This window comes from Ornithorhynchus anatinus, chromosome 8, assembly GCF_004115215.2.
Source record: "Ornithorhynchus anatinus isolate Pmale09 chromosome 8, mOrnAna1.pri.v4, whole genome shotgun sequence".
NCBI classification, from domain to species: Eukaryota; Metazoa; Chordata; class Mammalia; order Monotremata; family Ornithorhynchidae; genus Ornithorhynchus; species Ornithorhynchus anatinus.
In genome coordinates, this window is record NC_041735.1 from 30,280,255 (window position 1) to 30,306,603 (window position 26,349).

The 26,349-nt window shown below is 45.6% G+C and overlaps 1 protein-coding gene across 1 annotated transcript; it reads right to left on the reverse strand.

Moving 5' to 3' along the window:
- Positions 1-320: 320 nt before the first annotated feature.
- LOC100080084 (zinc finger protein 287-like) lies at positions 321-20,860 on the reverse strand. Its single transcript, XM_029070702.2, is given in 9 exon segments — positions 321-603; positions 605-1,523; positions 4,592-4,705; positions 9,803-9,929; positions 10,265-10,356; positions 12,727-12,832; positions 13,781-14,346; positions 14,491-14,639; positions 20,594-20,860. Coding segments are annotated over 7 exon segments (1,833 nt in total). The 5' UTR covers positions 14,114-14,346; positions 14,491-14,639; positions 20,594-20,860; the 3' UTR covers positions 321-461.
- Positions 20,861-26,349: the final 5,489 nt, after the last annotated feature.

A 26,349-nucleotide genomic window follows, 5' to 3' on the forward strand; every position in this document is an offset into this window, starting at 1 on the left:
TTCCTCCTGTGAGGAAAGTTCAATTCACTGCACGGAATAAATTTCATACGGCTCAGTCCCCAATTCCAGTCTCTTTCTCTCACCGTACTGATTTCCAAACCTGTTCCCAGGAAACAGGAGACATTTGCCCAAGATCATAGAGCAGGCAAGTAGCAGAGCTGGAATTACAACTCAGGTCCTCTGCCTCCCAAGTTCAGGCTCCTTCTTCTAGGCCCCACTGCTCCCCTGTACTCTACCACGCACTTAGTACAGGGCTTCATACTTAGTGGCCACTCAATAAATAGGAGATTGTTGGATATTCAATGATGGTAGGAAATACATTAATTGGCTAACATTTAATCCAGTGGTAATATTCCTGCTCAATAGTGAATGGGTTTTTCTGATGTTCAGTAATTATGACCTCCAAATGTAGGCTTTCCCACAGTCATAACATTTGAATTTTCTGATACATAACTGAATGTCTATTTGAAATTTGTCATTGTCTTATTGAAAGTTTGAATGTCTATGATAGTCTTCCCATAGTCCTTAGATTTATCATGTTTCTCCCCAGTATGAATTTTCTGATGTGGATGAAGACGTGAGTTTTGACTCAAGGCTTTATCACCTATAGGGCTTCTCTCCAGTGTGAATTCTCTGATGTCTAATACGGTGTGAATGTTGACTGAAGGCTTTCCCACATTCATTACATTTGTAGGGTTTTTCTGCAGTGTGAATTCTCTGATGACTGTTAAGACTTGAATTTTGACTGAAGGCTTTACCACATCTGTTACATTTGTAGGGCTTTTCACCAGTATGAATTCTTTGATGTTTAATAAAATTTGAATGTTGACTGAAAGATTTTCCACAGTCATCACATTTGTAGGGTTTTTCTCCAGTATGAATTCTCCCATGAGTTTTAAAGTTAGAGTGTCGACTGAAGGCTTTTCCGCATTCATTACATTTGTAAGGTTTTTCTCCAGTGTGGATTCTGTGATGTTTAATTAGGTAAGACTGGTCTGTGAAGGCTTTCCCACATTCATTACATTTGAAGGGTTTTTCTCCAGTGTGGATTCTCTGGTGTTTATTAAGACCTGAGTGTTGACTGAAGCCTTTCCCACATTCATTACACTTGTAGGGTTTTTCTCCAGTGTGGATTCTCTGGTGGTTATTAAGACCTGAGTGTTGACTGAAGGTTTTCCCACATTCACTACAGCTGTAGGTATTTTTTCCAGTGTGCTCAGTAAGGCATAAAGTCCACTTGAAAGATTTTCCACATTCATAGGAGCTCTTCTTTGAAGGGATTCTTCTACGCATTTCATTTCTGAACTCTCTTTCCTGATTGGGGAATTTCCTGAGTTTCCTCCTAGTGGAGTTCCCACTTTGCTTTGCTAAAATGCCCTTATATTCCGAAGTTTTTTCAGCCTCAGAAGTCACTGAAATGGTCTGTTGATTTTTTACCACTAGTGCCCTTTGCGAAGCTGCTTCTTCACAAATATCTGGTTTTAAAGAAATTGACTCTTGAGACCCAGTTCCAGCTTTCCAAACTAGAATATAAAATATAAACAGCCATCTATTTACACAAATAAACAACAAAGGTGGATTGAGTCTGGAGTCCTTTGGTAGTTGCTGGGATGTCTCTTCTAGTAAATACTATTGAATGAATAATGTCTCAAGTTTCTGCTGTTAGCTTGTCTACAAGGAGTATTTATTAATAATAATAATAATAATGATAATAATAATAATTGTGATATTTGTTAAGCACTTATGTGTCTAAGCGCTGGGGAAGATGCAAAATAATCAGAACACAGTACTGTCCCACACAAGCCTCTCAATCAAGGTAGGAAGGCGAAGACTGGGGACTACCCTGGAGGAGGGTGGCATAGGGATCAGAGAAATAATAGTAATTGTGGTATTTGTTAAGCAATTACTATTTGTCAGGCATTGTACTAAACACTGAAGTGGATAAAAGTAAATCGGGTTGGACACAGTCCCTGTCCCTCATGGAGCTCTCAGTCTTAATCCTCAAACAAAGACTCAGATATTGCTGCATCCCAGCTGAAAACTGGGAGTCAGTTGCTAAGGATAGAGCAGCATGGCACACTGCCATCAAAAAGGGAGTGGCTCTCTCTGACCAAAAGCTTTATAAGGAAAGAGAAACCAGGTGGCAAAAAAAAGAGACCAGGAGGCAAAAGAGAGAGACCAGAGGCAAAGGAGAGAATAGCTTCAGGAACTCCAAACACTACTAAGCATGACAACACAAAAAGGACAAATTGTATTTATGCACAACATGGTGGGGACTGTGGGACCTGCAATGGCTTTTTTGACCACATAAACATACACACACAGCACATATATTTTGGTCTTTTGAATGTGAACTGTTCAGTGGAAATTCACAATTGTGAATAAATCACTGGGAAGACTGGAATTCCATGGAACTTCCACACACATTTTTAAAATTGAAAGACTGAATTCTTTCAAAATCAATCAATCAATCACATTTATTGAGCATTTATCTTGGGCAGAGCACTAAGCACTTGGAGAGTACAATCCAACAGAATTAGCAGATACGTTCCCTGCCCATAACAAGCTTACAGTCTAGAGAGGAAGACAGATATTAATATGAATAAATAATTTATAATACAAAATTTAAAGCTATGTACAAAGTGCTGAGGGATTGGAACAAATACCAAATGTCCAAAGGTCACAGACTGAAGTGCATAGGGGACGCAGAAGGGAGAGTGGTCTGTTGCTATATTGTACTCTCCCAAGCCCTTAGTACAGTGCTTTGCACCCACTAAGCACTCAATAAATACAACTGAATGAAAAGAGAGTTTAATCAGGGCAGGCCTCTTGGAGAAGATGTGACCTTAGTATTCATTCATTCATTCAATAGTATTTATTGAGCGCTTACTATGTGCAGAGCACTGTACTAAGCGCTTGGAATGAATAAGTCGGCAACAGATACAGAGACAGTCCCTGCCATTTGACGGCCTTACAGTCTAATCGGGGGAGGCAGACAGACAAGAACAATGGTGATAAATAGAGTCAAGGGGAAGAACATCTCGTAAAAACAATGGCAACTAAATAGAATCAAGGCAATGTACAATTCATTAACAAAATAAATAGGGTAATGAAAATATATACAGTTGAGCAGACGAGTACAGTGCTGAGGGGATGGCAAGGGAGGGGGGAGGAGCAGAGGGAAATGGGGGGAAAAGACGGTTAAGCTGCGGAGAGGTGAAGGGGGGTGGTAGAGGGAGTAGAGGGAGAAGGGGAGCTCAGTCTGGGAAGGCCTCTTGGAGGAGGTGAGTTTTAAGTAGGGTTTTGAAGAGGGGAAGAGAATTAGTTTGGCAGAGGTGAGGAGGGAGGGCGTTCCAGGACCGCGGGAGGACGTGGCCCAGGGGTCAACGGTGGGATAGGCGAGACCGAGGGACGGTGAGGAGGTGGGCGGCAGAGGAGCGGAGCGTGCGGGGTGGGCAGTAGAAAGAGAGAAGGGAGGAGAGTAGGAAGGGGCAAGGTGATGTAGAGCCTTGAAGCCTAGAGTGAGGAGTTTTTGTTTGGAGCGGAGGTTGATAGGCAACCATTGGAGGTGTTTAAGAAGGGGAGTGACATGCCCAGATCGTTTCTGCAGGAAGATGAGCCGGGCAGCGGAGTGAAGAATAGACTGGAGCGGGGCGAGAGAGGAGGAAGGGAGATCAGAGAGAAGGCTGACACAGTAATGCTTTGAAGGTGGAGAGAGTGGTGTTCTGGAGGGAGAGGGAATTCCAGACTAGGGTGAGGATATAGTAAAGGGGTCAGCAGAGAGCCAGATGAGGTCGCAGCACAATGAGATTCTACTCTGGCTTCCCAACTCTCTTGCTTTTTGAAGGGTTTCCTGTGATAGGTAGTGAGAAAGAAGGTAGAGAAGAATCAAAGGAGTCTGGCCTGTCGCGTGCAGTTTATGAGAGGAGCTCCTTTATATTCAACAGAGAAGCAGCATGGTCCAGTAGATAGATCATGGACCTGAAGTTCTAATCCTGGCTCCACCACTTGACTGCTACATGATCTTGGATAAGTCAATTTACTTGTCTGTGTCTCAATTCCCTCATCTGGAAAATGGGGAGTACGACTGTGAGCCCCAAGTGGGCCGTGGACTGTGTCCAACATGATTACCTTGTATCTAACCCCACGCTTAAAACAGTGCCTGACGTAATGCTTAACAAATACCTTTTTAAGTTAGCTCTATTTGCAAGAAGGGAAACATTGAATCCTTAAATAAAAGGCATTATTCTCCTATCCCTAGGACAGAGAAAAAGACACATGGATAGTCAGCAACCAGGGTGAATGCCCCCCAACTCCTCTCATCCTCCCTAGGAGGACTGATTGTGTTACCTCTGACTTACCCACAGCCCGCACTAATTCACAGATGTAGAACAGCATCTTCAAGGCCTGGAATGATTCTCCTAAGCAGCTCCTAGCCTCTCACCAGGGGGCGGACGCATTGGCAAGTCAGAGGCTCTGGCACCAGGGAGCCTGCAACTCTGGGACAATTTCATTGCACAGAATCCTGCCTGGACAGTCACTCCTGAATCTACCAGGAGAGTACTCACATCTTCAGTCCCTCCCCACTTACCTTCACAGATGTCTCTCGGGGTCTCTTTCTCCTCACTTTCTGGCAGATCCTGAAACCAAAGGCCTTTTCCATCCTCCAGCTGGGAGATCACATCAGGTTTGGTAATTGGAAATCCTGCTCATGGGAAAAGAAATTGTACATGGAGGCTTGTGCTAGTTATACAGAAATGCCTCAGGGCTGAGTCCTGGTTCCCATGTCTGCAGTGGCTGAAGGGAAGTAAGAGCCATGGGACCTTTCAAAAACGTTGCTTCTGGTCTTTCCCGGGCTTTCCCCAGAGCTTGGTGCAGAAGGCAGAAAATTATGGACTGTACCCTCCTTGAGGGAGCTGTAAGCCCTACTAAAATCACAACTCCTCTGAGTGGCCTTCATCAACTAATTTCTCATTTCCCCTGTTCCCTCTCTATCTCTCTTCTGTGTTGGAATGTCCTTGGAGATGGTACTCTTTAAACACTTGATACCCCATCCTCAACTCCTCAGCAGTCAGATACCTGATCTGTAAAATGGGGATCAAAATTAAGAGCCCTATGTGGGACAGGGACTGTATCCAACCCCATTTGCTTATATCCAACCCAGTGCTTAGAAAATTGCCTGGCACACAGTTAGCGCTTAACAAATACCATAATTATTATTATTATTAGCATATACATATCCCCCCAATTAGACTGTAAGCCCGTCAATGGGCAGGGATTGTCTCTATCTGTTGCCGAATTGTACATTCCAAGCGCTTAGTACAGTGCTCTGCACATAGTAAGCGCTCAGTAAATACTACTGAATGAATGAATGAATGAATATCTGTAATTTATTTTAAAGTCTGTCTCCCCATCTACAGTGTAAGGTTTTTGTGGGGACGGCACATGTCTACCAACTCCACTGCATTGTACTTTCCAAAGTACTCAGCCCAGAGCACTCAGTAAGCACTAAATAAATTCCATTTATTGATGATCGACTGAGGGCAGAGATCAGATCTATCAACCATACTGCACTCTTCCAAGTGCTTAGTACAGTAAAAAATTACGACTGCTTGACACCTTCTGACTCATGTGTCTGCAACAGATAATGGGGAGAAGCAAATGTCCTGAGAACATAGATTGGAAGGTACAAAAGAAGAGTCACCATGCAGACTCAAAAATGTGTTCCCAGGCAAGCTGAGGAAAGGTACTGGAATGGATACTTTAGGCACAGAAAACAACTACTTCCTACACAGGGGAGTAACTCTCTGCCTCTTACTTACCAACTATGTTCTTCTACTAAAGCCCAGCTCGCAGACTTCTACTTTCCTAAAATAGGCTGTAGACTTTATCTCATTTTCAACTCATCTATCCCTGACCCCTTGCTTTTTCCAGTCCTCTGTCTGCACCATCTTCAAAGCCCTTCTGAAATTCTGCTTCCTTCAAGAAACTTTTTGATAAATACAAAATACACAAAATAAAATTAAAAGAGTTAAGAGGGAGCTTTGGCTGAAAGAACAGAATTTCAGGTTCTGCATGATTTAGAGTCCACAACATACTTTATAGTCATAGCAACAGATCCCACAGCCCACTAGTTTTCCTCAGGTTATGTGAGGCCTCAGGCTACAGATGTTGTTCTCCTTCCCAACAGGTAGTGGAAAACAGGATAGGATGGGATTCCTTGAAGGTGCAGAGGAGAATGCTGCCAGTTCCCAGGGAGGCAGCATGGCTGGTGCAAAGGTTATGACGGGGGAGAGGCCCTGGGTAGCCGGAAGGAAAGGCAATTCATTTGGCTATGTCAGGGGGCTAGGGTGTGCAGAGAAGCAAGGCAGCAATTATCTGGTGTTTCATTCAGTTGCAGGTGGAGAGGAGCTAAGGAGACTCAGAAGTATCTTTTATACCCAGTCCAAAATGCACAGAGCATAACTTGGGCCAGTCTTCTTTCTCACACATCCTATCCCTGCAAAATTGTTATCTCCTGCAATCTCTAGACCCTGGTCACTCATCCCAAGCCATCATGCCCCTTGAGGATTCCTTAGCCAACCTCATCTTTCCTAATGCCAAAGTCCACACACTCCAAGCCACCCTTTCCAAATTCAACTCCCTCACCACCCTCACTCCACCTCTGATTTCATGTCATCCACACCTAACTGTGGATCGCAAGTCACTGTGCCCCATTTAGCCTCCCAAACTACTTTGCCTTGATGACCAAACTGACCAAACTCAACACCCTTCTTCTATTGAACTCAACTCACTCAATCCCTTAACCCCTTGTTGATGTCGTAGCACTAGCCCACAGCCCGGGATCACTTCCACAGTCCACTTCTTTGCTCCTGTAAATGAGCCACAAAGTGCTCCCAGTGGAAATCGAGATACATCAGGCTGACTTCATCCACTTCAAGTTCATCCTTGTGTGCTTTACGTCTGCCCTCTCCTCTGCCTGGCAAAATTATTTCTCCATCCCTACTGACACTCATGCCCACTGGCCTCACCAGTTGTTCCAGATATTTAACTCTCTCTTCAAATCCCCTGTCCCCACACATCTCTTATCTCTTGCCCCTAATGACTTGGCTACCTACTTTATTGAGAAAATTGAAACTATCAGGTAGATGTCCCTAAATTTCCCCTGCTCCTCTCCAATCCATTCCTCCTCCTTACCTTTCTTCAACTCTCCCATCTTTCCCAGCAGTATCAAAAGAGATCTCCTGCCTTCTCTCAAAATCCACCTCCCTCTGTGCAACCAACCCCATCCCTACCCCATACCTTATCAACCTAACTCTCCCATCATTGTTGAAAACACCAATAACTGGTAATAACTGTGGTTTTTGTTAGTTTACTAGGTGACTAGCACTGGGTTAGAAATGCAACCACCATCCTTCCCCATGCTCAAACTGCAACATTAGCATTATCCTCAACTTCTCTCTCTCTCGCTTTCAATCTCATATTCAGTCACCAATTCCTGTTGGTTCTTCCTTCACAATAGTTCCACAATCCCTTCCTTTCTCTTTACCAAACTGACATCAATCGATCATATTTATTGAGCACTTACTGTGTGAAGAGCACTGTGCTAACCCCTTGGGAGAGTACAATAGGAGTTGGCAGACACATTCCACAGGGAGCTCTCAGTGTAGAAGGGGAGACACTGCACTTGTCATATCCCAATTTGTCTATGAGATCAATGGACCAGCCTCCTCACAAACCCCTCACCTTCCTACAACCTCTCCCCTTTCCAGTCCTCCCTTTCCTCTCTTCTACTGATCGTTTTTCTAGAAGTAATTATTTGGACATTTCCTCTATCCTTAAAATCTTTACTAGTTGCCCATTTCCTTTGCATTATGCAGAAATTCCTAATCACGGGTTATAGGCACTCAATCAACTCTCCCCTATCTAGTTATCCTCATTCCTCTCCCAAGCCAATCTACTCCCTATGCATCATTCTTGTCTTTCTTACCACTGACCTCTTGCTCCTATGTTCCCTCCTGCCTGGATCTCCCTCCCTTGAAACATTCAGCAAAGCACTGCTCTCTCCATCTTCAAATCCTTTCCAAAATTTTATGTCCTCTAGGAGGCCATCTCTGATTAATCACTCACTTCTCCATCCTATCTTCCCTCCTCCTGACACTCTAGCACCTCCACATCACCTAAGCGCTTGGGTAGAGATGATGACTTGTGCTATTTGTTAAGTGCTTATTGTGTACCAAGCCCTGTACTAGCTCCTGAGGAAGGTACATGATAATCAGGTTGGACACAATCCCTATCCCTCATAGGGTTCATGGTCTAACAGGAAAAGGAATAGGTACTTAATCCCCATTTTATAGATGAGGAAACAAAGGCATGGAGAAGTTAAATGATTTGCCCAGAGTCTCACAGGAGCCATTGGTGGAGCTGGAATTACAACCCAGGTCCTCTAACTCCCAGGCCTGTGCCCTTTCCACTGGGCCACGCTGCCTCTCTCCTCCTACCACCTGGTGCCACTCATATACAGATCATACAATATTATATAATTTATTTGTGTCGATCTCTCCTGCTTGATTATAAACTCCTTGAGGGCAGGGATTGTGTCTACTACCGTACTCTCTTAAAGTGCTTAGTACGATGCTCTGCACAGACTCAACACTCAATAAATATTACTGATTGACTGAAATTGTGTTCTCCCAAGTACTTAGGCCAGATTTCTGGACATAGAAGGTGCTAAATTAGACCTTTTGATTGATTCTTGAGTAGGCCCATGTTTACTTCTAGCGCCTCAGATGATAGAGAGGATAAAACAGATCATGAAAGGGCTGGTGAGAAGAGTCCAGCAGAATCATATTGTTCTCCAGAGCAACTGAATAGAATTCAAAAATATCCTCCTTCAGACCTGTATGCTTGTTGTGGGCAGGGAAGGTGTCTACCAACTCTACGGTACTGTACTCTCCCAAGAGCTTAAACTCTGCCCAATGTGAGCACTCAATAAATACCAACAATGATGAAATGTTCTAAACTGTTCTTCCTTCTTTCCCCTACGTGCCCCTGCCCAACAGGTAAATAAGCCCTGAGCATGAGATCACAAAGTATGGAACTGCTACCTAGCTTTGTCTTTCACAGACTCTACAGCTAATAAAAGACAAGTACAATTTAGTTACAGTTTAAGGTTTGTCTATATTGTCACATTTTGTTTACATTAATGAGAAATAACATCTGAATGCATTTGGCTTAGGCACTGACCTGCAGGCTGGCAATCAGATGGCTTTAGCTGATCAATCCTCTGGTTGTATGTATCAGAGGTGTATAAGTCAAAGTAGCCTCCTGAGTAGGGGGGTGGAGCCACTTGTGGGTGGCTACTGGGTACATATACTTTAGGAATAATAGTCTGCTTGTAATCCCTTATAAATAATGGGTTCCCTATATTAACAATATAATAATAATATTGGTATTTGTTAAGCGCTTACTATGTGCAGAGCACTGTTCTAAGCGCTGGGGTAGATACAGGGTATTCAGGTTGTCCCATGTGAGGCTCACAGTTAATCCCCATTTTACAGATGAGGTAACTGAGGCACAGAGAAGTTAAGTGACTTGCCCACAGTCACACAACTGACAAGTGGCAGAGCCAGGATTCGAACCCATGACCTTCGACTCCCAAGTCCGGGTTCTTTCCACTGAGTCATGCTGTTTATCCCATCCATCCAACTTCCATCCAGCCCCATCTCCCTTATGCAGTTACAACAGGCCAAATGAAGTCCCCATACATAGAGAATCTGAAACAAAAAGGCAGGGTACTTACCCAGTGACACAAGATTCCCAAAATTTTCCAGCATCACTTCCTGGTATAAGCTGCGCTGGGCTGGGTCCAGAATCTTCCATTCCTCCTGGTTTAAGGACACGGCCACATCCTCAAATGTCATCGACCCCTGAAACATCATGATGTCCCCACGCAGTTCTCATTGCCCCAAGAACAGAACCCACCATGCAGACTTGAGGGTAGGAGGAGATCTGGCTGTATCAGGGCACAAGGTGTGGGAACTTCTGGGGCTCTGGGTGGGGAGGAAGGGTTCGGTGGGCTGAAGAGAAACAAAGGCCCAGTCACAGGAGCCATTCAGAAAAGACCTAGCCCTGGCCAGAGGAGACAGAATGACTTTCCTGGGTTGTAGTTTGCTGAAGAAGTTCTAGGCTGAGGGAAGCAGCAAGGCCACACTTGGGCAGAAGCCATAGCAAGTTGAAAGGGACAGAAAGAAACACAGCTTACCTGAGTCCTTGTTTTTTGATGTGTTGCTGCTGTTATCTGATGTCCTGGGCTACCCTCTTGAGGAAACACAGGGCCCAGTGCAGCAGGTAGAGCTGAGGGAGGAAAAAATCCCTTTGGGTAAGATCAGTGCCGCCTTCTAGATCCCCAAGTAACCAGGCCTGGGATTCTCAATCCCCTAAGGAGGAATTTAATTCTAGGTGGCAAAAGGACAATCACATAGTAACTGCAATCATGAGAGTGGATGAGCTCCTTTGTGAGCAAGTACACGGAGAGGAAGCAGAAGACCTAGGATCGAGCTTTGGACTTCCTCTAAATGGTAGAGAAAGAAGAGTTAATGAAACAGACCCATAGAGAGTGATGAGGAAGTCATAAGCAGAACCAGGTGAGAAAAGTGTCTCAGTGGTTGACTCTACAAAAAGAGTACAGAGTAAATGAAAGAAGGCAATACTGTCCAAGGTAGCAGGAAGGTAAGAACTAAAGAGAAACCACTGGATTCGGTCCATCTTCAATGGTGACCATAGAGAGCAGAGTGTTTCTATAGCTAGTCAAACTATAAACTAGGGTGTGGGAAACCTCCAATGCCTGCCCATTCACCTCTGCATCAAACAGAAACACTTTTCCATTGCCTTTAAAGCATTAATCAGTGCTCCTTTCCCAATCAATCAATCTATCCATGGTATTTACTGAGCTCTTCCTGTGTGTTGAGCACTGTTCTAAGCGCTTGGGAGAGTACAACAGAGTTAGTATAACAGAGTTAGTAAATGCATTGCCTGCCACGAGGAGCTTACAGTCTAGAGGGCGATAAAGACATTAAAACAAATTAAGGAAATGTACTTCAATGCTGTGGGGCTAAATGGGGTGAATATCAAGTGCTTAAAATGTATATATCCAAAGGCATAAGTGACACAGAAGGGAGAGAGAGTAAAGGAAATGAAGGCTTAGTCAGGGAAAACTACTTGGAGGAGATGGGATTTTAATAAGGCTTTGAAGGTGGGGAAAGCAGTGGTCTGTCTTTTAGGAAGGAGGAGGGAATTCTGGGCCAGGGAGAAGATGTGGGCAAAGGTTCGGTGGCGAGATGGACGAGATCAAGGCATAGGAGCAAAGCATGTGGAATCGAAGTAGGGAATCGGTAAGGAAAGATAGAAGGAGGTGAGCTGATGGAGTGCTTTAAAGCTGATGGTAAGGAGCTTCTGTTAGATGTGGAGGTGGATGGGCAACCACAGGAGGTTTTTGAAGAATGGGGAGGTAGAAACTACATATCTGACAGACCACGACTCTCCCCATCTTCAAGGTCCTAATCAAAGATCATATCTCCTCCAAGAAGCCTTCCCTGACTAACCTCTCATTTCCCCATTCCTTCTGCATCACCTATCATTCTTCTGCACTTTGGTCAGTCATCCTTCAGCATCTTGATACTCATCCCATATCCAGTCCTACAGCCCTTATAAATGTATTCTTATACTCGGCTGCTTTCCCTAACTTAGAGATCCTATTGTTGAGGAATTTACTAATCCTCATCTCAGCTTTCCATTCCCTTCTCCTCCTATCTGTAAATGTTTTTATGTCTTTCTCCCCCATTAAACTGTAAGTTCCTTGAGGGAGAGATCCTCATCTACCTCTATTGAACATTCCAAGTTTGGTGCTCGGCAAATAGCAGGTTCTCAATAAACAGAACTGTGGCTCGACCACTTGTCTGCTAAGTGACCTTGGACAAGTCATTTACCTTCTTTGTGATGAGGGAACTGTGAGCGCCATGTAGGACATGGTGGGAGGCAAGCTTGTATCTACCCCAGACCTTAGTACAGTGCCTGGCACATACTAAGTGCTTAATACCTTTAAAAACAAAAAAAACAAAAAATTAAAAGTTGACTGTGATTCAAAAGGTAAACAGATTATAACTTTTGTCATCCAATACAACAGTGGTAGGTCCGGGCCTGAGATACTGGGACGATTTTCATCACCCCACCTTAGCAAAGACAAAATAGAACTGGAGAAAGTACTAACAAGTTGACTCCAATGACTTGAGGGCAAGGAGCAGTAACGACAGGCCCTCCATCAGTCTCTCTTACCCTACCGGACCACCAAGTTACATTATCGATAACCTCTGCAACCCTGCTCCACACCATCCTGATACCTGACTCCCATAATGCCCTGGACCAAGCAGGATGTGACACAGAGAGTGCCAGCATAAGGCTTCCAGAGAAAGCTGGCAGTGCACAGGTTACTTTGGCTGTTGGAGTCTGTGCCTTGATGAGCCTGAAATTCTGTTCCTCTGGTACCAGTAGCCTATCCACTCTCCTTGTCTGCCATGTTGGTTTTCTGTGACTCCCTAACCGTTGGTGAGGGAGGTGGTGGCCATCCACCTGAGTTGTGCCAGCTGCACTGCCAGGCAGAGCTGGGAAGAGCGACCATTCAGAGTGTGGCAGTAAGTACCATAATGGTACTCAAGGGCTGAACTGTACCTTTTGGTGACAAGCAGCCACTAGAAGATGGAAATAACTCCGGTGCTGCTCTCAGGAATTCTGCATCCGCTTCACGCACTTCCTGTTCAGGTGAACTGGTCAGGTCCTGAGGACAAATAAAACATGGCAGAGAGAGATTGGAATGGGAAGAGATGTTCTCTGGAAATCAAATTTAAGACTTCACCAAAGAGATCACACCCAACAACTCCAAACACAGAACAGCAGGCTATGTTTCCATCACCCTGCTCCCTCCTACCTCTCCTCCCTTATCTCCTTCTACTGCCCACACTGCACGCTCCGCTCCTCTGCCTCCCACCTCCTCACCGTCCCCCATTCTCGCCTATCCTGCCATCAACCCCTGGGCCACGCCCTCCCGTTGTCCTGGAATGCCCTCCCAACTCACCTCTGCCAAACTAATTCTCTTCCCCTCTTCAAAGCCCTACTTAGAGCTCACCTCCTCCAAGAGGCCTTCCCAGACTGAGCTTCCCCTTTTCCCTCTGCTCCCTCTGCTGCCCCTCTACCCCCTTGTCACCTCCCCTCAGCTAAGCCCCCTTTTCCCCCCATTCCCTCTGCTCCTCCCCCTCTCCCTTCCCCTCCCCTCAGCACTGTGCTCATCCACTCATTTGTATATATTTTTATTACCATATTTATTTTGTTGATGAGATGTACATCACCTTGATTCTATTTATTGCTATTGTTTTAATGAGATGTACATCCCCTTGATTCTATTTATTGCTATTGTTTTTGTCTGTCTCCCCCGATTAAACTGTAAGCCCGTCAATGGGCAGGGACTGTCTCTATCTGTTGCCGATTTATACACTCCAAGCGCTTAGTGCAGTACTCTGCACATAGTAAGCGCTCAATAAATACTATTGAATGAATGAATGAACAGCAGAGAAAACGACCACTGAAAGTAACACTTGGGGCCTAGCCACCTCCCAGAAATTAAAGAAACCAGAGTAGCATCCAGAGGGGCAATGGGCTCCATCGACCTTCCCTTCTCTGAGTCTCCAAACCCCATTTCCCCTTCCCTTAGGACATTTTCCTCTCTTACACTCTGTCCTGGTCCATTCAGCTCTCTGTGTAAATCCTCCACTAGGGTCACCACCTCATCTCCACTCTCCGGTCGATGAATCCGCACCCAGGCCTGGATCTCCCCCGGCAGGACAGTCAGGAATTGCTCCAGCACCAAGAGCTCCAGGATCTGCTTCTTGGTGTGCTTCTCGGGTCTCAGCCACCGACGACAGAGCTCCCAGAGTTGGCTCAGGGCCTCCCGGGGTCCGGACATCTCCTGGTAGCGGAACTGCCGGAAACTCTGGTGGCAGATCTCAGCGTCCAAGGGTATGCCGGATTGGGTCCTTGGGGCCCACTCCTGCTCCAGATTCATTGTTGGCCACCCCTCCTTGTCTGTGGGATCCCAGGTCTGGGACTCCAGGGCTGCTTTCTCCCTTGATTCTGCAATTTTTGTTCACTGTCCACGGGCAGAGGTACTCTAGCTTGGTTCTCTGCCCATCAACCACTCTGTCTTGGGCCCGGAGAGAGCTGACTTCTTGTCAGAAAGCACCAAGTCAGACACAGGGCTCACACAAATGCCTCATTAGGGCTCAATTCTTCAGTGTTCTGCCAAAAAAAACCATAATTTCTTTTTATATTTAAAACATTAGGAATATTAAACTACTGACCTTACCCAGTGGAGAGAAAAGAAGTAATTGGATTAGTTGATTTTCCCTCAATTTTTTGTTTCAAAATACTGGTGTATCTTACCTGGGGCATTTTAGGAGAAAGAAGGGGGAGGAGGAGTTGACTTCCTTCTTCTCTCCCAGTGCTGCATTCACACCATCCTCACTCCCTGATTCTTCTCTTGTACTTCTTGTGAAGCCCATATAATCCATCTATGCCAACTGCTCCAATTCCTGGTCACCATCACAAGGGCAAGGAATGTGTCTAATTCTGTTATACTATACTCTCCCAAGCACTTAGAACACTGCTCTGCGTGCAGTGAGCACTCAATAAAAATGACCGATCAGCTACAACTTCCACTTAATCCCCGGTCCGGTGTCCTTCCTCAATTCCTCCTCTGCCTCCCTGCCTCTAACTGTTCGAGTTCTTCAAGAGTCAGTTCTGGATCCCCTTCTATTGAGGAGCAGCTTAGCCTAGTGGATAGAGCAAAGGCCTGGGAGTCAGAAGAACCTGGGTTCTAATCCCAGCTCCGCCACCTGTCTGCTGTGTGACCTTGGGCAAGCAGCTTCACTTCTCTGTGCCTCAGTTACCTCATCTGTAAATGCGGATTGAGACTGTGAGTCCCACATGGGACAAGGACTGTGCCCAACCCAATTTGCTTGTGTCCACCTCCACCCCAGCACCTAGTACAATGCCTGGCATATAGTAAGTGCTTAAAAAATACCACAATTATTATTACTATTATTCTCCATCTATACCCACTGGCTTGGAGAACTCATTTACTCCCACAGCTTCAACTACCATCTCTACATGGATGATTCCCAAATCTACCCCTTCAGCCCTGACCTCTCTCCATCTCTACAGTCTTGTATTTTCTCCTGCCTTCAGGACATTTTGTCCCACCAAGACTAAAAGCTCAAACTTAACTTTTTTATGGTACCTGTTAAGCATAACTTAAATTAAGCCTAACTGCGTGTCAGGCACTGTAATAATGTTGGTATTTGTTAAGCGATTACTATGTGCCGAGCACTGTTCTAAGCGCTGGGGTAGACACAGGGGAATCAGGTTGTCCCACGTGGGGCTCACAGTCTTAATCCCTATTTTACAGATGAGGGAACTGAGGCACAGAGAAGTGAAGTGACTTGCCCACAGTCACACAGCTGACAAGTGGCAGAGCTGGGATTCGAACTCATGAGCCCTGACTCCAAAGCCCGTGCTCCTTCCAATGAGCCACGCTGCTTCCCACTGTACTAAGCACAGGTGTAGATACAGTAGGTAATCAGGTGGGATACAGTTCCAGTCCCATATTGTCTCACAGTCTAAGTTGGAGAGTGAAGAATTTAAGCCACATTTTACAAAGGAGATAACTTGGCACAGAGAAGTTAAGTGACTTGCCCAAGGTCAAACAGCGGACAAGTGACAGAGAAAGGATTAGAACCCATGTCTCGACTCCCAGGCCTGTGCTCTTTCCACTAAGTCCCACTGCTGTCCACCATGCCTAATCATCTTCCCACCCAAACCCCATCCTCCCCCCTCCTAGTCTCTGCCTTGTTGCTTGCTACTCTCGGAAAGTTGTAGACAACACCACTATCTTCACTTCCACAAGCTCGTAATTTTGGCATTAACTTTGACTCATCTCTCTCACCCCACCCACATCCTCCGTCTTACATCATATCCTGTTATTTCTACCTCTGCAACACCTCTAGAATCTGCCCTTTTCTCTTCACTCAAATTGCTACCATGCTGACCCGGCACTTCTATCCCTCCTTGATTACTGCATGAGACTCATCACTGACCTCCTTGCCTCCTATCTCTCCCTTCTCCAGTCCAAACTTGATTCTGCTGTCCAGATCATTTTCTAAAAACTGCTCAGTCCATGTCCCCGCTGTCCTCAAAATCCTCCACATCCACCTCCACATCATATGGAAATTCCTTACCGGGGACTTTAAAGCCCTTAAATGGCTCCCCTCTTCCTACCTTACTTTGTTACAATCTAACTTGCACACTTCACTCTTCTAATGCCAACCTTTTCTCTGTACCTCAATCTCGTCTTTCTCACCGCTGATCCCACCTTGGCCACATCCACCTCTGGTCTGGTACTCTCTCCCCATTCATATCTGACAGACCACGACTCCTCCTATCCTCAAAGCCCTTCTCAAATCCCATAACCATCAAGCATCCTTTCCTCACTAATATCTCACTTCCCCATTCTGCCCTCCCTTTGGCTTTACCAGTGCACTTTGGTCTGTATCCCTAGGCTCTTTGATGTTCACCCCACCCCACAGCACTTATACATATATAATTTATTTAAATGTCTGTCTAGGCAAGGATCATGTCTACCTATTCTACTTACTCTCCCAAGCGTTTAGTACAGTGATAAGTATCAATGATTGACAGATTCAATTGATCAATTGTATTTATTGAATGCTTACCGTGTGCACAGCACTGTTCTAAGTGCTTGGGAGAGCACACTGAAAAAGAAATTGGTAGACACGTACCCTGCCCACAACAAGGGAAGGGAGAAGAGAAACAGGCCAATGGGGAAGGAAGAGGGAGGTGGATGGGAATCAAGGAGGTCTGATCACTAAGGGGAAGAAACAACCTCAGGAGCAACAGGGAATGGGTGAAAGAACCCTTTCCTTTCCTGATGCTGGGGGATGTGGGGCTGGAATGGAAACACACATCCAGAGGCCCACAAGTGAAACAGCCCTCAGCTCACACAAAATCATATACGACAAGGGAAAAAAAAAACAACCTTGCTCTCCTGCTGCTGGCTTTTGCCAATTTTGTCCCAGTCCTCTCACTTGAGGACAATGGGCAGGGAACTGACAAAAAAGAAAAGAAAACAGAAGGCGAGCTGGGAAGAGTAAGGTAGATCAGTGGAGACCTATGTTATTTAATCAATCAATAATATTTGTCAACTATGTAGAGAGCACTATATTAAGCATTTGGGAAAAAACAATAGCTAGTAAGAATACCTGTATTGGGGGCTACAATTTAGAGGGGAGACAGATACTAAAATAATTTACACATAGGAGAAAAAAGGAAAAGAGAATTATATGTGTGAATCAGTGCTTAAGTAATCAGACACCTAATATTTGTATCCAAGAAGAGGTGTGGGCCAGTACAAAAGTGCATGGGCCTGGGAGTCATAGGACCTGAATTCTAATCCCAGGACTGATGCTTGCCTTCTGCTTGATCTTGGGCAGGTCACTCATCTTCTCTGTGCCAGAGTTCCCTCATCTGTATAACAGGGGTTTAAATACCCTTAGATTGTGAGCCTCATGTGGGACAGGGACTGTATCCAACCTAATTATCTTGTGTCTACCCCAAGGTACAGTTCTTGGTGCACAGAAGTGCTCAACAAATACCATTATTATTATTATTATTACATAAATGCTTTGGGAGACTGTGAGTACACACATGCATAGTTGGTGCAGAAGGACAAAAAGTGGCAGTTGGCAGGGACAGAATATTACCTGAGGAGGTAAGATCAATCAATGGTGTTTACTGAGTATTCATTTATTTAATTGCATTTATTGAGTGCTTACTGTGTGCAGAGGACTGTACTAAGCGCTTGGAAAGTACAATTTAGTAACAAAGAGAGACAATCCCTGCCCACAGCTGGTTCACAGTCTAGAAGGGGGGAGACAAGCATCAAAACTAACTCTCTTCCCCTCTTCAAAGCCCTACTGAGAGCTCACCTCCTCCAGGAGGCCTTCCCAGACTGAGCCCTCCCTTTCCCTCTGCCCCTCCTCCCCTCCCCATTCCCCCCTACTCCCTCCCTCTGCTCTACCCCCTTCCCCTCCCCACAGCACTTGTGTATATTTGTATATATTATTTATTACTCTATTTGATTACTGATGTATATATATATATATCTATATCTATGATTCTATTTATCTTGATGGTATTGATGCCTGACTACTTGGTGTTTTTTTTGTTGTCTGTGGCCCCCTTTTAGACTGTGAGCCCATTGTTGGGCAGGAATTGTCTCTGTTGCCGAATTATACATTCCAAGCATTTAGTACAGTGCTCTGGACACAATAAGCGCTCAATAAATACAATTGAATGAATGAAAACAAGTAAACAGGCATCAATAGCATCAATATAAATAGAATTATATATACACACATATATATACACATATAAATATATATATACACATGAGAATAAGTAAAACAGGAATTAATATTAATAAATAGGATATAGATATGTACATATATACACAAGTGCTGCGGGGCACAGTGGGTAGAGCAAGGGAGCAATCAGGGCAAGGTGGGAGGGAGGGGGAGCCTAGGAAAAGGGGGGCTTAGGGAAGGCTTCCTGGAGGAGGTGAGTCTTCAGTAGGGTTTTCAAATGGGGGAAGTGTGATTGTTTGGCAGACTTGAGGAGGGAGGGCATTCCAGGCCAGAAGTAGGATGTGGGCCAGAGCCAATGACGGGACAAGCAAGAACGAGGCACAGTGAGGAGATTAGCACCACAGGAGAGGCATGTGCAGTCTGGACTGTAGAAGGAGAGAAGGGAGGTGAGGTAGGAGGGTGCAAGCTGATGCAGAGCTTTGAGCTTTGAGGAGTTTTTGCTTGATATGGAGGTTGATAGGAGATTTTTGAGGAGGGGGCAGTGACATGCCCAGAACATTTCTGTATAAAGATAATCCGGGCAGCAGAGTGAAGTATAGACTGAAATGGGGAGAGACAGGAGGATGGGAGATCAGAAAGGAGGCTGATGCAGTAATCCAGTCGGGATAGAATGAGTGATTGTACTAACAAGGGAGCGGTTTGGATGGAGAGGAGAAGGCAAATCTTGGAAAGGTTGTGAAGGTGAGATCGGCAGATTTTGGTGACAGACTGGATATGTGGGGTGAATGAGAGAGCAGAGTCAAGGATGACACCTAGGTTGCGGGCTTGTGAGATGGGAAGGATGGTAGTGCCGTCCACAGTGATGGGAAAGTCAGGGAGAGGACAAGGTTTGGGAGGGAAGATAAGGAGCTCAGTCTTGGACATGCTGAGTTTTAGGTGACAGGAGGACATCCAGGTGGAGATGTCCTGAAGGCAGAAGGAGACGTAAGACTAAAGGGAAGGAGAGAGAATGGGGAGGAGATGTAGATTTGGGTATCATCCACGTAGAGACAGCTGAAGCCGTGGAAGTGAATGAGTTCACCAAGGTAGTGAATGTAGATGGACAATAGATGGGGACCAAGAATTGACCCTTGAGGAAGGCCTACAGTTTTGGAAGGGAGATGGGGAGGAGGAGCCCACGAAGTAGCCTGAGAATGAACGGCAAGAGAGATAGAGTACTTACTGTGTGCAGACCACTGTACTAAGTGCTTTAGAGAGGGCAACAGAATAAATTTAGGAGGCAAGATTCGTGACCTAATGAAGAGCTGAATTAATCAGGGAAGCCTCATGGGGAAAGCCAAGGAGCCTGAAGGGTGAGAAGAGCTGCATACCACTGTGTTGCCTCTCCCACTGCTGTGGCTGGAACTCAGGCAGCAGTGCACCAAAAGAGATTTGCAATCAGGTCTTAAAACAGTGCTCCCAAATGTCCTTTAACATCCTTTTCCCATTCCCGTTTCCTTCCCTGACCCCCGACAAACAAAGGCATGCTATTAGACACCAAATTGGGTCTATTAAAAAAAAAAACAACAAAGAGAGACAAGGGATGGGGTGAATGAAATGGGATCAGGGAGGCGGGAATAATTTAGTCACTAGTCAGTCAATTGTATTTATTGAGTGATTATTTTGCACAGAGCACTGTACTAAATGCTTGGGAGACTACAATATAACAGACACATTCCATGCCCACAATGAGCTTAAACTCTAGGGGGGAGACGGACATTAATATAAATTCATTCATTAGTATTTGTTGAGCACTATGTGCAAAGTACTGCACTAAGCACTTGGGAAAATACAATAACAATAAACACATTCCCAGCCCACAAGGAGCCTAAATATTTGTTTTTAAATTAATAAAGCTCTTTTGTTTCCAAAGCACTGTCACATTAGTTTCTTTTTGTCCTCACAATAATATTGGTACTTGGTAAGCATTCACTCTGTGCCATGTACTAAGCACTGGGGGAGATACGAGTTAATCAGGTTGGAAACAGTCCCTGTCCCACATAGGGCTCACAGTCTTAATCCCCATTTTACAAATGAGGTAACTGAAGCACGGAGCAGTGACTTACCCAAGGTCACACAGCAGACGAGGAGCAGAGCCGAGATTAGAACCTTCTGACTCCCAGGCTCAGGTTCGATCCACTCAGCCACAATATCACTGGGAGATAAAGACAATTATTATTTTGGAGACAAGGAAACTGGGGCAGAAAGGCAGAAAGACTTTCCCAAAGTCACCCAGCAGGCCGGCTCCAGAACTTGGGTCCTTCGGCTTCCAGATCCATAAAGTTGGACAAGCAGCAGTCCAGGTGGGAAGCAGCATTGCCCAGTGGCAAGAGCATGGGCTTGGGAATCAGAGGTCATGGGTTCTGTCTTCTCCCTGACTTCCCTATCATTATGGACAGCACTACCATCCTTCTAGTCTCACAGGCCTGCAACCTTGGTGTCATCCTTGTCTCGGCTCTCTAGTTCATCCCACACATCCAATCTGTCACCAACACCTGCCTGTCTTACCTTCACAATTTCGCCAAGATCCACCCTTTCCTCTCCATCCAAACAGCTACCGTGCTGGTACAAGCTCTCATAACATCCTGACTGGATTATTGTGTTAGCCTCCTCTCTGATCAACCTTCCTCTTGTCTCTCCCCACTCCAGTCTATTTTTCATTCTGCTTCCCGGATCATCTTCCTACAGAAACACTTTGGGCATGTCACTCCCCTCCTCAAAAACCTCCAGTGTTTGCCTATCAACTTCACACAAAACAAAAGTTCCTCACTATTTGCTTCAAAGCTCTCCATCACCTTGCCCGCTCCTACCTCGCCTCTCTTCTCTCTTTCTGCTGCCCACTCCGTACACTCCACCCCTCGGCTGCTCACCTCCTCACTGTCCCCCGTTCACGCCTATCCCGCCGTCAACCCCTGGCCCATATCCTACCACTGCCCTGGAATACCCTCCCTCTTCACATCCGCCAAGCTCTCTTCCCCTCTTCAAAGCCCTACTGAGAGCTCACCTCCTCCAGGCCTTCCCAGACTTGAGCCCCCTCTTTCCCTCTGCTCCCCCTCCCCTTCCCCCTACCCTCTGCTCTTCCCCCTTCCCCTCCCCTCAGCACTGTGCAAATTTGTATATATTATTTATTACCCTATTTTGTTAATGAGGTGTATATCTCCTTGATTCTATTTATCTTGATGATGTGGTCTTGTTTTTGTTTTGTTCTGCTTTGCTTTGCTTTCTGTCTCCCCCGTTTAGACTGTGAGCCTGTTACTGGGCAAGGATTGTCTCTATTTCTTGCTGAATTGTACATTCCAAGTGCTTAGTACAGTCCTCTGCACATAGTAAGCACTCAATAAATATTATTGAATGAATGAATGGGTCCTAATCAAGGCTCTGCCACTTGTCTGCTGTGTGACCTTGGGCAAATCACTTAACTTCTCCATGCCTCTGTTACCTCATCTGTAAAATGGGGATTGAGACTGCGAGCCCCATGTGAAGCAGGGACTGTGTCCAACCTGATCTGTGGTTACATTATACTTACATTACATTACATTATAGTAAAATGCTTTGCACACAATAAGCGTTCAATGAATATGATTGAATAAATGATTACCTAATAATAATAATAATAATGGTATTTGTCAAGCGCTTACTATGTGTCAAGCATTGTTCTAAGTGCTGGGGTAGATGCACGGTAATTAGGTTTTCCCACGTGGGCCTCACAGTTTTAAGCCCCACTGTACAGATGAGGGAACTGAGGCACAGAGAAGTGAGGTGACTTACCCCAAGTCAAGCAACTGGCTTTGCACATAGTGTAGTAATAATAATAATGTTGATATTTGTTAAGCTCTTACTATGTGCAGAGCACTGTTCTAAGCGCTGGGGCAGATACAGGGTCATCAGGTTGTCCCACGTGAGGCTCACAGTTAATCCCCATTTTACGGATGAGGTAACTGAGGCACAGAGAAGTTAAGTGACTTGCCCACACTCACACAGCTGGCAAGTGGCAGAGTCGGAATTCGAACCCATGACCTCTGAAAGTGTACCTAATAACGTAGCGCACTGCACACAGAAGGCGCTCAATAAATACGACTGATTGACTGAATGATTGTGTCGGGCGAGGGGAGGAGTGCCCGGGCCCGACAGCTCGCGGGAGGACGTAGTGCTCCGAACAGAGTAAGCGCTTAATAAACACGACCGACTAACGGCACAGGCTCCGCGGCGCGCCCCCGCCGGCTCCCGCCCGCCCGCGCGCCCGGCCCTCCGCGGCCCCGCTCCCTGGCGCGCGCGCTCCACTTACCGCCCCGAGGCCGCCCCCGCGGGTCCGGGAGCTGCCGCGCAGGCGCCGAAGGCAGGACGCGGGCCCGCACGGGGAGCAGCACTTCCGGGTCGCCTCTAGGCGGCCGGAGGCTTCGCCGACTCGATGGTCGCACGTTGAGGCTGCGGGAGAAGTGGATCCGAGCCTACAGGGGGCGCACTACCTCTCCTACTTCCGTCGGGCCTGAGGGGAAGGGGGGAAGGGGAATTAGTCATAATGATAATGTTGGTATTTGTTAAGCGCTTACTATGTGCAGAGCACTGTTCTAAGCGCTGGGGCATCTACCGGGTAATCAGCTTGTCCCACGTGACGCTCACAGTTCATCCCCATTTTACAGAGGAGGTAACTGAGGCACAGAGAAGTGAAGTGACTTGCCCACAACCACACAGCTGACAAGTGGGAGAGTGAGATTCGAACCCATGTCCTCTGACTCCCAAGCCCGTGCTCTTTCCACTGAGCCACGCTGCTTCTCATAACCGTATTTGTTGAGCACTTACTGTGTGCAGAGCACTGTGCCAAGATCTTGGTTGAACATAATATAACCATAAACAGACACATTCCCTGCCTATAACAAGCAAAGACTCCATTGGCTTTAAAGCTCTCCATCCCCTTGCCCCATTCTACCTCACCTCCCTTCTCTCTTTTTATATCCCAGTTCCTCTGGTGCTAACTTTCTCCCTGGAACTCCATCTTGCCTCTCTCGCCACCAACCCCTGACCCAATCAGTATTTTTAGGAGATAAGAAGGGATGGTATCAGCAGTAGAGGGTGAGGGGTTGGATTTAGAGAACTCATGAAACCAAATAGAGGAGGAAAGAGAAAGAATTTAATAAACCGTATTTTCTGAGCATTTACTGTGTGCAGAGCACTATTCCAAGCACTTAGGGGAGTACCATATAACAGAATTGGTATATATGTTCACTGTTGTGTTTTGATCTGTTTTGTTTTGCTGTCTGTCTCCCCCGTGTAGACTGTGAGCCCGTTATTGGGCAGGGATTGTCTCTATCTGTTGACGAATTGTACATTCCAAGCGCTTAGTACAGTGCTCTGCACATAGTAAGTGCTCAATAAATATTATTGAATGAATGAATGCCTACAACAAGCTTATAGTCTAGAGGGGGAGACAGGCGTAGCCGTAAGTAAATGAGAGATATGTAAGTTATATGGGGTTGAGGGAGGGATGAATAAAGGGTGCAAATCCTAGTGCTAGGGTGATACAGAAGAGAGGCAGAGAAGAAGAAATGAGGGCTTAATCAGGGAAGGCCTCTTGGAGGAGATGTGATTTTAATAAGGCTTTGAAGGTGGAGAGAGGGATCCGCTGTAGGATATAAAGAGGGAGGGTGTCCCCAGAGAGATGCAAGATGTGGATGAGGCGATTAGTGGTGAAGTAGATGAGATTATGATACAGTGTCATTAGAGGAGCAAAGTGTGTAGGCTGGGTTGTAGTAGGATATTCTAGATTGTGAGGCCGTTGTGGGCAGGATTGTCAATATTTGTTGCAGAATTATACATCCCAAGCGCTTAGTACACTGCTCTGCACAAAGTAAGTGCTCAATAAATACGAATGAATGAAATCAGGAAGGAAAGGTAGCAGGAGGAAAGCTGATTGAGTGCTTTAAAGCCTATGGTAATGAGTTTCTGTTTGCTGCTGGGGGCCATTTGGGCAGCCACTGGAGCTTCTTGATGAGTGGGGAAATATGAACTCAATGGTTATGTAGAAAAATTATCTTGGTAGCAAAGTGAAGTATGGACTGGAGTGGGAAGAGACAGGAGGCAAGGAGGCAAGCGAGGAGGCAGATACAGTAGTCAAGGTAGGACAGGATAAGGTCTTGGATCAGTGCAATAGCAGTGTGGATAGAGAGGAAAGAGTGGATTTTGGCAATGTGGCGAAGGTGGAACTGACAGATTTGGTGACAGACTATGTGGGTCGAATGAGAGAGATGAATTGAGGATAATGCCAAGGTTACGGAGTGTGATTCAGAGTGATGGTGGCACTTGTTGTCCAGAGTGATGGGAAAGCCAGGCCAGGGAATATGAGGAATTCTGCTTTGGACGTGGGACCTAATGAGTTCTCCGAGGGAGTAGATGTAGATGGAGAATAGAAGCGGATCCGACTGAACCCTGGGGGACTCCTGCAGTTATGGGGTGGGAGGCAGAGGAGGAGACCTGCAAAAGAGGCTAAAAATGAGCAGTCAAAAATATAGGTGAAGATCCAGAAGAGGGCAGTGTCAGTGCAGCAAAGGTTGGAGAATGTTTCCTGGAGAAGGAAATGGAAATGGTCCACAGTGCCGAAGGTCAAGGAGCATAAGGATACATTCATTCATTCATTCATTCATTCATTCATTTAATCGTATTTACTGAGCACTTACTGTGTGCAAAGCACTTTGAAGAGTACAATATAACAACAAACAGACACATTCCTACCCACAGTGAGCTCCCAGATTAGAGGGGGAGACAGACATTAATACAAATAAATAAATTCCATATATACATACATACAGATATATGGAATGGAATGGAAGGATGGAATAGAAGCCATTGGATTTGGCAAGTAAATAAAGTGATAAGAATGTGGTGGAGAGACTTTGGTAAGATCCCATCAGATAATAATTGTATTATTGTTTACTCTGTGCCAAGGACTGTATTCATTCATTCAACTGTATTTTTTGAGTGCTTACTGTGTGTGGAGCACTGTACAAAAATAAAGAGACACATTTCCTGCCCACAGTGAGCTTAGAGTCTAAAGGAAGAAGGGAGAACAAGTTTTGAAACAAGTTTTGTAGATGAGGGAACTGAGGCCCGAGAAGTTAAGCGACTTTGCCAAAGGTCCCATAGCAGGTACATGGTAGAGCCAGGATTAGAACCTAGGTCCTCTGACTCTCAGGCCCATGGTCTCTCCTCTAGGCTCTGCAACTTAATTATATTCATTAGATTCAATAAGAGAAGCCGTGTGGCTCAGTGGAAAGAGCACAGGCTTGGGAGTCAGAGGTCGTGGGTTCTAATCTCAGCTCTGCCACCTGTCAGCTGTGTGACTTTGGGCAAGTCACTTAACTTCTTGGTGCTTCATTCATTCATTCAATAGTATTTATTGAGTGCTTACTATGTGCAGAGTACTGCACTAAGCGCTTGGAGTGTATAAATCGGCAACAGATAGAGACAGTCCCTGCCCATTGACGGGCTTACAGTTTAATCGAGGGAGACAGACAAAAACAATAGCAATAAATAGAATCAAGGGGATGTACATCTCATTAAAACAATAGCAATAAATAGAATCAAGGTCATGTACATCTCATTAACAAAATAAATAGGATAATAAAATATATATACAAATGAGCAGACGAGCACAGTGCTGAGGGGAGGGGAAGGGAGAAGGGGAGGAGCAGAGGGAAAGTGGGGGAAAAGGGGGCTTAGCTGAGAGAAGGTGAAGAGGGGGTAGAGGGGCAGCAGAGGGAGCAGAGGGAAAAGGGGAAGCTCAGTCTAGGAAGGCCTCTTGGAGGAGGTGAGGTCTAAGTAGGGCTTT